The sequence below is a fragment of the Lipotes vexillifer genome, unplaced genomic scaffold (assembly GCF_000442215.2).
Source record: "Lipotes vexillifer unplaced genomic scaffold, Lipotes_vexillifer_v1.1 scaffold238, whole genome shotgun sequence".
Lineage (NCBI taxonomy): Eukaryota > Metazoa > Chordata > Mammalia > Artiodactyla > Lipotidae > Lipotes > Lipotes vexillifer.
Window position 1 is genome coordinate 3118548 of NW_006785665.1, and position 12748 is coordinate 3131295.

The following is a 12748-nucleotide window of genomic DNA, read 5'->3' on the forward strand; positions in this document are numbered from 1 at the left end:
TGCTGAACCACAAAGTAGTAGGCTGAAATGATGACCTTAATTCTTAGGACTACTTTTCTAGTCACAGATGTTTTCAAGTTTCTAAGAAAAAAATAACAAGGAGGCCTAACAGGCTGCTTCACAGAACTACTTTAAAATGAATTGAGTAGGGATGGGGGCAGAGTCTCAAGCATGTATGTGACCTTTCTGGTCTCAGCAACTTGCTATGTAGCTAACACTCCAGTGTTCACCAGTTCCCCTCCCTCCTAGCAAGTGGCACTGAAGGGTGACGGTAGCTCCCTTGTTCCCCCCTCCTGTCTCTTGCTTCATCTGGTCTTATCAAAGAGGAGCCGTGTGGCTTGGAGACTCTGGATTCTTTTAAGGCACTCATAAGGTGGGTCCTACTGGAAAGAGCTTTAAGGGGGTTGGTCTGTATACCTGTGTCCTTACCTCAGGCTCTGAGAACTGCTGGGGAGGGGAGTCTGCTGAGCTGAACCGTAGGTGCCGTGTCTGTTCCTGCTATTTAAAAGTACAGGCGTACTGTTTGCATGTGGTATGTGCTGCCTGTCTCTCCTGGTCAGTGAGCTTGCCTTGAGGCAGAAGCAGCCTCTTTGGACCTACTCTGCCTACAGACTGGATGGTGACAAACGCCAGAGGCCAGGGATGGCTAAGTGAAGACACTCATCTCAGAAAGCCCAGACTTAGGACAGCCATCTGGGAACCTGTAAGATGCCAGAGTTCTGTAATGCTCTGTTTGACACAGCAATTTTAACATTGGTCGTTTCTCCCCCTTTTAAGAGATTTTAACGTTTTGCTGCTTCAGGTGGACGGAGAGTTCACCAGTCCCACTCATGCTGCTCCTACCCCACCACACCCACCTGATACAGGGTGCTAATTTATGCTGAGGTGGAGATAAAGAGGGGACCCAAGGGGGAAACTCATTTCATGAACCTGAAATCTGGTTTTCAAGGCCTCCGAGGCTTTCTTCTGAACTTATCACCAGCCCTGGCTGGAAAGTAGATTGTGTTTTTAGTAATGTGTACTGTGATCTGTCCTCAGTATAATGTATTTTGTAATGTATTTTTCTCATCTACCAAAGGATGAAACAAATAAAATTATTTAAATAGTTTGGCTCTAATCAAATTATTTAAGGAAATAATGGGATCCACATTCACCTGATGTAAAGGGAAGCACCAGCTCCTGTGCGCTGTAGCTATATAAACACCAACTCTAAAGATAAAGTCTTCCACTTTTCTTGTCAAACCTAACAGTCCCTTTCATAACCTTACATTAGGCTGCTAATGAAGTTACACAGCATTAGAAAAATAAATAAAATCAAGGCCACCTCACCCTGAATCAATGTTCTGTCCACTAAGAAGGCAAAGAGAAAGGAAACAAAACTTATACCCTATGCAAGTGTGCATCTATATCCCAGGCAGTGTCCGCACGGCCGGCAAACGACAGCTTCCCAGTCTCGCTGCTTGGGTTTTAGAGGGCAGCACTGGGGAGGGGTGGCTAGACAGAGGAATCAATCACCCCAAACGTGAAGCATGCCAACATTTATTCACCAAGGCGATGCATCAATGTTTAAATGCTCCCTACCTGATTCTACAACAGAATGCCAGGAAAATTAATCAGTGGGCCCCTCCATTCTCCAGAATCTGTCAGGGCAACTTACATCATGCTCTGAGGGTACAAAGAAGAGACACAGGAAAGAATACAATGGCTACATCAGACTTTCAACCTCATGGAAGCTTCCCATGTTTGGTTCAAATGTTCACACTGAGCTGGGGGACGGAAGGCACATGACAAATTGAGAAGTGAGCTGGGGGAAAGGCAAAGGGGAATCCAATCAATCCTGGGCACCGCTGTGGCCTTTTTCACCCCCAAGGCCTCCAGAGTGAAAGGGCAGAGCAGGCTGAATCTAGACAAGAGAAGAAACGTGCCGATTGTAGCCATGTTATTTAAACTCTTCAAACTTTAGGATGTGCGACTGGAAGAGAAAGAGAAAATCTGATTGGGAAGGCAGGACTGCCCCCAGGTGGTCCACCCAACAACCCCTGGACAACTCCAGTTTGTTTCCTCTGAGGGAATGACAGGTAAACCCGCAGCATCCAGGCAGAGGCCGAGTCCAGGGCCTGCAGCTGAGACCCTGGGAGGTAGGGGAGGCGAGGGGAGGGGAACAGTAGATACCCAGCAGTTACCTCCAAGTTCAAAGCACCATTGATTTTCCCTTTGAGGATGCGATGGATAACCTGATATGAACTCCAAATATCTGTAAAACAAAACACAACAACAAAACCTTGGTGGTACTTGGTCAGGCAGAAGGAGCAATGGAGGGAAGTGAGAAGCCGGGGCTGCAGGAAAGTGTTCTGGCTGCAGACCAGGTCCTGCAGACAAGTCTCTGCTAGTTAGTACTCATTCCCTGCTGCCAGGATATCGTGAGATAATAAGCACTGCAGAGGGAGAAGGGGAGGGCAAAGTAAGAGCAAGTAAAAGGAGGCATTATTGTTGTTAAAATAATTACAGGGATCTGGGATTTTATATTCCCTAATGGAAATTCTGGAGACAGAAAACTGTTCATTCAACTCTGCTCTGAGAGTTTTGGCTGGAGAGATGGAGGTTGAAAGGCAGAGACCCTTTTTACCATGACGAGTGCACATTCCTACCTGCTGGGACAAGGCAGGGCAGGGCGCTGGTCAGACACTCACTTTTCTCCAGGACATCTGCCCTTACTCAGCTCCCGCCGCCCCGCCAAACTGGGACTGTTTGTATGCATGAAACTGGCTCATGTCAAGGGTCAGACCTCAGTTCCACCCCCAGCTATGCCATTTTCTTGCTATGAAATGTGAAGAAGTCCCTTTCATTTTCCTGAGGCTTACTTTCCTCATGCATAAAGGGAGAAAAATTGTACACCTGCCCACCTGGCCTCGGGATCATCTCAAAGTCCACACAAGAGCTGAGAACCCGCATATCTGGGCTGCATACTCTGGCCCCTCTGACAGGCTGGGAGCTGCTCTTTGGGGCAGGGGCTCCTTACTCTGGGCCACCCTCCAACACCCAAGCAGTCAGGTTCAGCCCACCAGAAGCTCCCAGGTCCTGTCTGCTGGCATTACTCCCCAGGCCGAGAGGCAGGGGCCGTCTTCGTGCAATGACCCAAGGTGACCTCTGGGTGGTGCCCATCAGCCTAGCAGGGAGGCTTGGCCCTGCACTTTGGGGAGGTCCTTTTCCATCTTATTTTGTGTTGTATGTGTATTTCTTCACATCTACTTCTCCTCCTCAGCCCCCAAAGCATTCTTTCACTCTTTCACATCTCACCTAAACCCCAGTCTCGAGAAGGGGCAGAGCAAAGAAGGGGCCTCTCCGTTTCAAGGGCGTAGAAACTGAGGCTCCACAGGTGCCTGGATCTACAGTAACAAACACCTCACACACACTATATACAAAAATAAACTCAAAATGGTTTAAAGACTTAAACATAAGGCATGACACCATAAAACTCCTAGAAGAGAACACAGGCAAAACATTCTGACATAAATCGTAGCAATATTTTCTTAGATCAGTCTCCCAAGGCAAGAAAAATAAAAGCAAAAATAAACAAATGGAACCTAATGAAACTTTAAAAGCTTCTGCACAGCAAAGGAAACCATAAACAAAACGAAAAGACAAGAAAATATTTACAAATGATGCGACCAACAAGGGGTTAATTTCCAAAATATACAAACAGCTCATACAGCTCAATATCAAAAAAACAACAACCCTATCAAAAATGGGCAGAAGACCTAAATAGACATTTCTCCAAAGAAGACATACAGGACTTCCCTGGTGGTGCAGTGGTTAAGAATCTGCCTGCCAGCGCAGGGCACACGAGTTCAATCCCTGGTCTGGGAAGATCCCACATGCCGCGGAGCAACTAAGCCCATGTGCCACAACTACTGAGCCTGTGCACTAGACCCCGTGAGCCACAACTACTGAGCCGGTGCACCACAACTACTGAAGCCAGTGTGCCTAGAGCCTGTGCTCTGCAACAAGAGAAGCCACTGCAATGAGAAGCCAGCACACCACAACGAAGAGTAGCCCCTGCTCGCCACAACTAGACAAAGCCCATGCGCAGCAACAAAGACCCAACGCAGCCAAAATAATAAATTAAAAAAAAAAAAAGAAGACATACAGATGGCCAACAGGCACATGAAAAGATGCTCAACATCGACAATTATTAGAGAAATGCAAATCAAAACCACAATGAGTTATCACCTCATACCAGTCAGAATGGCCATCTTCACCAAGTTTACAAATAATAAATGCTGGAGAGGGTGTGGAGAAAAGGAAACCCTCCTACACTGTTGGTGGGAATGTAACTTGGTACAGCCACTATGGAAAACAGTATGGAGCTTCCTCAAAAAACTAAAAATAGAGTTACCATATGATCCTGCAATCCCACTCCTGGGCATATACCCGGAAAAGACAAAAACTCCGATTCAAAAAGATACATGCACCCCAATGTTCATAGCACCACTATTTACAAAAGCCAAGACATGGAAGCAACCTAAATGTCCATCAACAGATGAATGCATAAAGAAGCCACAAAAAAGAATGAAATAATGCCATTTGCAGCAACATGGATGGACCTAGAGATTATCATACTAAGTGAAGTAAGTCAGAGAAAGACAAATATATCACTTATATGTGGAATCTTAAAAATAATACAAATGAACTTATTTACAAAACAGAAACAGACTCACAGACATAGTAAACAAACTTATGGTTACCAACGGGGAAGTGGGGAGGGGAGGGATAAATTAGGAGTATGGGATTAATAGATACACACCATTATACGTAAAATAGATAAACAATAAAGATTTACTGTATAGCACAGGAAACTATAGTCAATATCTTGTAATAACCTCTAATGGAAAAGAATCTGAAAAATATATATATATGTATAACTGAATCACTTTGCTGTAGACCTGAAACTAACACAATATTGTAAATCAACTATATATACTTCAATTTAAAAAAGAAAAGAAAAAAATAAAGGAACAAATAGCACATTGGGGGAGATACTGAGTCCAAATGCTCTAACCCCTATTGTTGGTCTTCAAATTCCAGTTTTCTTCTACACAGAATGCTTCTCTAAAGAAATCTTAGGCAAAACTCAATGTACGTGAAATAGATGGAAGCTGAGCCACTCTGGCAGAAGCGAGACTGGGAGGCTTGCCCTGCCCTCACTCCACCCAGAGAACTCAGCCTTCGGGCAGCACCTGAGGTTCCTTTCCAGATCTTGTTGCTCAGAGAGACCAGGTGTGAAAAACAGTTCCCAAGAAGCAGCTTTGCGAGGGGCAGATGCCGAAAACCGGGGTGAGATCAAAAGAATAGAGGCTGAAGGGCAGGCATCCTGAGGTCCTCGGCTGCCCCGGACGCCATTCCCGCTGAGGTCCCAGAGGCGCGCACAGCATCTGTCTCCGAGTGCTCAGGAGGGTGGAGGGCACCTTACCTTTCTCCAGCATGAATGGCTGAGCCAGCGGGGGGATGGTCCAGAAGTCGTCACTATCCAGGCTGCGCAGGGACTGCACTGGGATGGTGGCCGACTGGCCGAAATCGATGAACATGACAACAGCTCAGGAGTCCACTCGGTCCAGCACCCAGCACCTGGCCAGAGGGAGGGAGAGGAGGCTTGTCTCACCTGGTGGCACGCACAGCAGTCCTCACGGAGAGGGCTTGAAGGTCTGGGCTAACAGGGATGGGAGTTTCCTATGCTGTTCCCCACTTTGGATGGAGAGGTGATCAGAGGAGAGATATCTTGAGAGAGGAAGCAGCAGCAAAGAAACAAGAGTCCAGAGAATGGAGAAGCAAACCTCCAGCCCTGCCTGGCACACACCTGTTCCAGGCCCATCCGTAATCACCCAGTTGGTACTCGGCCAGACAGCGGGTCCCGCGCCGCACAGCTGAGTCGTGCAGGTAGGGCTGCTGCTCCTCTGCCTCGGCCAGGGCTCTGAACAGCGCCTGCATGTTCTGGTGCAGCGTCTGTGGACGGTACAAACGCCATGGGCCTCGCTGCCTGCCCCACATTGCACGTCTGTCTCTGCAGGTGTCACCTGTTACATGAGCACCGCTGATCCACCCCAAGGGAACAGAAGGTATGACGTGGCAGAAAGAATGAGGCTCAACCAGGGATCAGAGTGCGGCCACTCTGGATGTCCACCGCTGATGGGCCCCCATCAGCACACTGACCCCAGCAGGGCCCCATAAGGTGGCACCGAAGCCCAAGAGGACCACCAACAAGCCTGTACCTCCGTGACATGCATGGCCCAGAAGAAGGGGGTCTGAGGGACAATACTAGTCACCAACAGCCCCACGTCCCCGCCGATGCTGTGGATGGTGGCCAGCCAGCCCAGGTCTCGGAAGCATTCCCTCAAAGAGCAGCACCAAGAAGGACCCTCTGCAGGAAGAACAGGGAACAAAGGGAAGGGAGTGAACACAGGAGTGATTCAACCAACACCTGTCCTGGAGGATGCTGGGCAGGAGAGTCACCCTGACAAGAGGGCTGTGCACCCCCCTGCCCAGGGTGGGAACAAGACAAGTGCCCAAGTAATCATAACACAGAGCAAAGGAAGCACCACGCCAGGGGACAAAGGGGTTGGAGAGTTTGGGGAAGGGGAGAGGCAGAGGGAAATAAAAACACACCAGGGAACTCCACAGAGAGAGATGGGCAAAAGCCCTCACTGGGCTGACCTTGGGCCTGCCTGAGTGATTCATGAACCTCAAGTGATGCAAGTTTGGACCGTCCACAATGCAGGACACGTCTGCAATGCCCAAACCACTCCTCCCTGTGTTTAAGCACATGCCACACCTCATCCCACCACTCCACTAACTCTGTCGCCTAAGTCACACATGTTAGAAAGGCAGACCTGCCACTTTAGGAAAACGAAACAACAAACATACATCCTATAGTATTTGAAGTCAAACAGAATAGTCTGGCATCACTGACATTAAGAATGGTGTCTGCCGTTAAAGCAGAAGATGTGGTGGACATGCCGATCTCACGGCATCCAGGGTAGGGGAGAGTCACAGGCCATCACTGTACAGAAATGGAGACAGACTGTGTAAGTCACTGTGGGTCACAGCCTTAGAGCCTGGGTCTGACGCAGGAGTTCCTGAAAACTTTATCCCCCGCCCCAGTACCATCCCTGCCACCACCCTCTAGGGACTGAGCAGACGTTTACAGTTGTCCTTTGCCAGCGGCCTCTCTACACCTCCGCTCACCTCATTTCCATGGGAACTGCAAAGATGCTTGTCCTCGGTTTCTCTGTCTTACAGGGGTCAACAGAAGCTTTAGAAACGAGCTGTGTACAAGCTGGAAAGCAGAAGGTTGTGTTCTGGAGGCACCAGGGCTGTCTCAGAGGACCGTACCCCCCCTGCCCCCCAGAAGGCCCTGGCCCCACCCTCAGGGGCAGGATGAGATGGGAAGTGAAGCTACATCCTTCTGGGTCTCGGCCTCCACATCCTCAGCTGGATGGCGAGGGTTTGCTGGATGACATTCTTTAATCAAGAAAGCATCCTCAGGAGGCTTCCCTGGTGGCGCAGTGGTTAAGAACCCGCCTGCCAATGCAGGGGACACAGGTTCAACCCCTGGTCCGGGAAGATCCCACATGCCGCGGAGCAACTAAGCCTGTGCGCCACAACTACTGAGCCTGCGCTCCAGAGCCCGTGAGCCACAACTATTGAAGCCCATGTGCCTAGAGCCCGTGCTCCGCAGCAAGAGAAGCCACCGCAATGAGAAGCCTGTACACCACAACTAGAGAAAGCCCTCGTGCAGCTATGAAGACCCAATGCAGCCCCCCAAAAAATAAAAATTAATAAATAAGTTAATTAATTAAAAGAAAGCATCCTAGAGGAATAAAAAGAGATATTTCCTACACTGAGGGGTCAGCATGGGACAAAGCTGGAAGGGAGGCTGGGAGAAGTGAATCAGGAGCTGCAAAGACATGTCCTGGGAACAGATGGCAGCTCAGGATGTCACCAGTGGTTCCAGCAAATCCTTGACCAGAGGCCTTCTCCAAACCCTAGGGAGAAAAAGAAAGGTACCACTCAGGCATAGTAGTATTCGTTTCACTGGTTTACATGTTGCGTCTCTCCAAGCAGATCTGGAGACAGTGCAGCAACAGCCCCTGTGCAGACACAGGCTTCAGCTGACTTTTGGGGCTTCCTCCACTTTCTCCTTTCTCTCGGGGGGATCCTGAGTCAACCAAAGACAAGAGGTTCACAGAAAAGGAAGGGAAGAGGGAGGGAGGTGCTGCCGGGGGTGCTCGTCAGTACCTACAGGCGCAGAAGCCCAGCACTGCTTAGCCCAGGAGGCCCCTGCGGGCACTTCTTAGGGGAGAAAGAGGTGGAAATGGTTACTCTGGCAGCAGGACTGGGTGGAGACAGAAAGACTACAATCCTGCAGCCCTCAACCCACGCTAGCTTCCCTTGCTCCACTGTCCACACCTGGAAAATCCCCCGCCCTGGTTACACCCACAGATCTGCACGCCCTGCCACTTAGCTGCTTACCCCACTCCCCACTGACCACTACCTGAGAACACATGCGGCCACTGTTCTCAAATGGACATGCCACAATCCCATGGTAAGCCCCTAGTGAGTTTCCTTTCCTTCCCTCCAATGGACAACAGCTCACCCCCTCCTCTCTTCAAACCCTCCATACTCCCACCCTCCGCCCACCCTATGAACCTGCCTCTTCGTCAGGAGAAAACTGGAAGCAACTGGACGGGAGGCCCCTCAACCTCTCACCACCCAAACCGCCGCCCCCCAGCCCCGCCCTCCCTGCCATCCCTCTGTTACCTTCTCAGAAGGGTCTGGCTCTGGGGCCGGCACTGTCTCGCCTTCTGGAGGGCAACACCCCTGCAGCCATGCCCCTTCTCCTCTACTGCCATCTCTCTCCCGGTGGACACCTCCCACCAGGAAACAAACATGCTCCATTATCCATGTTTGCAAAGACCCTGCCTCGCCCCCCCAGCCCCTCTGGCGACCACCTTTCTCTGCTCCCTTCACTGAAAGGGGTGTCTAGAGTCCTGTCTCCTTCCAGTCAGGCCTCATAGAGACGCCTCCTTGACAGGCCAACCAAGAGCTACACAAACTCAGTATGTCTAAAACGGACCCTCCGCAAGGTGCTTCACCTCGGCTTTCTCAATTTTAGTAAGCTGCATCATTATCTACCTAGCGGCTCAGGCCAAATTCTTCTCTCTTTCTAGCTCTGCAACAAATTCATCAGCAAGTTAAGCCGTCTCTTCCTCCAAAACACACCCAAACCCACATAATCCTCTCTCTCCATCTCCACCACCCCAATACTAGCCATCACCATCTCTTACCAGGACCGTAACAACCGTGTCCAAAGACGCTGCCACATAGGCTCCTGCAATCCAGTCCCCACCCAGAAGATAACACAACCTCTTAAAAACCAAAATCAGATTACATCACTCACCTGATTAAAACCTTCCAACACCTTCCCATTGTGCTTACAAATAAAACTCCAAGTCTCCAGGTGGGCTCACCAAGGCCACCATGATCTACCCTCCTTCCCACTGACCTCTTCTCTGCCCACTTACCCCTTTTCCCCCCATGTCACACTCTGAGGCATCTGTAGGTGGCCCCTCTGTCTGGAATGTTCTTCCCCTGGTCTTACCCATGATAGGCTGACTTGTCATCCAGAGCTCAGCTGAGAGGTCACTTCCTCACAAAGAGGACTCTAAGAACAATCTAAGTGACCCCTCTCCTCTCTATCACATCACGTTATTTCAGTTCTCTGTCTGGTACTTACTATTGAGACAGGCTGGGCCCTGGGACCCTTTGCTGCTGTGCTTGTACCTGGACACACGTCTCCTCAAGCAAAGAAATACAAGGAAACTATTAGGGACTAAAAATAACTGCGTGCATGTGCAGTCGGGGCAAAGATACAAAAAAGACGGAAAACCCAAAACCCAACTGCCACTTCTGAAGAGCCGGGAGCAAAAGCAGGGTACTGCGCAAGCCCCCTGCACACACCACTACCAAAGGGGCCCTCTGGCCCAAGCGCTGGATACACCCCTCCCCTCACCCCATATACGGAACCAGCTCTCCCTGCCTCGGGAACCGGCAAGGGAACCTGTTGCTTGTTTTCACTCCCCCCGCTGCTGGAGGGGCCCCAATAACGCCCTGCGTGAACTTCTTGTCTGGCCCATTATCAGTTTCTATTGATTAAGGATGCCAAAAACCCTGGTTGGTAACACTATTTGACATTTTCTTTTTTTCTCTCTCTCTTTTTTTTTGCGGGGGGGGGCATTTTCTTATTTATTCACTTATTTATTGGTTCACTATATGTGTTTTTCCACTGGAATTTAAACATTATGAGAATGTGAATCACATCTGTCTTTTGACAATTACCTTCATTGCTGAGGTAACCCCAGGGCCCAGAACAGTGTCTGATACATATTAAGCTCTTAGTAAATATATGTGACAGAGAGAAGAAAAAGAGAAGAAAGGAGGGAGAGAGGAGAAATGAACTGGGGCAAATTCTTAATCTAAGCCTTGGCTTCCTCTTCAATACCACGAATCACACCTGATGTGAGGATTTAGTTGGGCCAGTATATGTTCAGGACACTGACATGAAATAGATGCTTAATAAATGGAAGCAGTATAAGAGAGGTTAAAAGTGCAGGTCCTGGAGTCAGACTCGGCTCCAATCCTGGTTCCAGAACTGACTGGCTCCTTAACTTTGGCCTGGTTACTTGGTGTCTACAGCAAAGCGATCAGAACACAGCCCGCAGAGTGAGCCCTCCGTGAGTGAACGACCACTGTCCACCGATGGGGCCCAAATCAAATCTCCACACTAAACCATTCTGCCCCTGCTGTTTACCTACAACAAAGCAAAGTGACTGTTAAAAACTGTCCTCTAGGGCTTCCCTGGTGGCGCAGTGCTTGAGAGTCCGCCTGCCGATGCAGGGGACGCGGGTTCGTGCCCCGTTTCGGGAGGATCCCACATGCCGCGGAGCGGCTGGGCCCGTGAGCCATGGCCGCTGGGCCTGCGCGTCCGGAGCCTGTGCTCCACAAATGGGAGAGGCCACAACAGCGTTTCATATCTGTCTTTAGTGTCATACTGTGCTAAGTAAGAAAAAAAAAAAAAAAAAAAAAAAAAAACTGTCCTCTAGCCAAGCACAGAAGGTGCCTTTTTATTTAGAATCTCCTAAAACAGTTCCAAATACCAATCCCAAGAATCAATTATTAGCGGTGGTCTCAGGCCAAAAATTATTAATACAGAAACGTTTAAAACCTTTTGGGGTCTAATTATTATTCCCTAATGATTTAAGAGATAAATATAACAAGCCTGTTTTGCCAGTTTGTGAAATTAAGTTTCAGAGGAAAATCTACACAATTATCATTCAACCACCACAGCAGACACATCATCCAAAAACAAACCTCAAATTTCAGGATGTCTGCAGCATAGAAGTGGCCACCTGGAAGCTACAGAGATCAAGGCAGCACCTCAGTAGCTGCCAAACCAGCAGATTTTAATTAAGTTCTGTTGTTGCTATAAGCAGTTACTCTACGCCCAATCCATCAACAGCTGTTAATGGTCTCTTTACTTTGTTCTGGGACATTACTACCAGCGGGTCAAGCGTTTTAAGAGGTGGCCTGGTCCAGAATCATGCTGGTGAGTCCCAGCAGTGGGAGAGAAAACACAGGGTACACAAAGGTCAGTGGCCAGAAGGCTTTTGGGGGCGGCGTTGGGGGAGGGTCCCATCCGGTTCCCCTGCACACCAGGGAGAAGCTCTCCAACCAGTACTGGGAGGTGGGGGGTCACAGGCCTCACATGACACTCAGAAAAGTGGTGGCCTCCCTGAGACTGCTCACTGCCACACCCCTGGCCCACTGTGGTCACCCTGGCCATCACTTTTAAGGCCCTGTCTCTACCTGGGGAACTGCACCTGGAGTCACTTGAAGGGCACATCCACGTAGAAATTTAATACTTACAGCTTTAACCCTCGACTGCCACCCAGTACCACACCTTGTACCTCACAGGTGACAGACACAGACCTTGCTCTCAGGGAGCCACAATGAGTCACTCCACACATATTTATAAAATGCGTACATTCTAGACACGGCCACCATGAAGCTCACACTCTTGGTGGGGGCAGCAGACAAGAAGTATACAGAGAGGTATAAGGTCAGTGACCATAAGGGCAAAGAAGAAATGCAAGTCAAGGAGAGGGGACAAGCGGGCAGGGGTGGGGGAAGGAGTGATGGCTGAACAGATGCCTAAATGAAGTGAGAAGGCAAACCCACAGACGCCTGGGAGACGAGCCTTCCAGCTGGGAACACCTGAGGCCCTAAGGTGGGGATGTGCTTGGTGTGTTTGGGGAATGGCACTGGGGCTGGAGGAACAGACACTTGCATCTCTTTACCTGGACCACCTGAGACAGGTCTTCTGCTTCCACTCTGGCCCCTGGAGTCTATTCCACAGGGTCCCTTTAAAACCTAAATCTCGGTGAATAGATGAACTAATGGTGGCACATCCATACAAGAGAACACCACTTAGCATTAAAAAAAGAATTGCTGGGCTTCCCTGGTGGCGCAGTGGTTGGGAGTCCGCCTGCCGATGCGGGGGATACGGGTTCGTGCCCCGGTCTGGGAAGATCCCGCATGCCGTGGAGCGGCTGGGCCCGTGAGCCATGGCCGCTGGGCCTGCTCGTCCGGAGCCTGTGCTCCACAGTGGGAGAGGCCACAACAGTGAGGGGCCCAC

General features: G+C 49.8%; 1 protein-coding gene across 1 annotated transcript in view; it reads right to left on the reverse strand.

The window, feature by feature from the left end:
* Positions 1 to 1939: 1939 nt before the first annotated feature.
* The window catches only part of TDRD10 (tudor domain containing 10), a 46804-nt gene continuing 35995 nt past the window's right edge, over positions 1940 to 12748 (reverse strand). Inside the window, 8 exon segments of the mRNA XM_007458053.1 lie at positions 1940 to 1972; positions 2184 to 2254; positions 5471 to 5625; positions 5855 to 6000; positions 6267 to 6392; positions 6394 to 6415; positions 7240 to 7330; positions 7997 to 8039. Of these exon segments, the coding sequence (XP_007458115.1) occupies positions 1940 to 1972; positions 2184 to 2254; positions 5471 to 5625; positions 5855 to 6000; positions 6267 to 6392; positions 6394 to 6415; positions 7240 to 7330; positions 7997 to 8039 (687 nt within the window).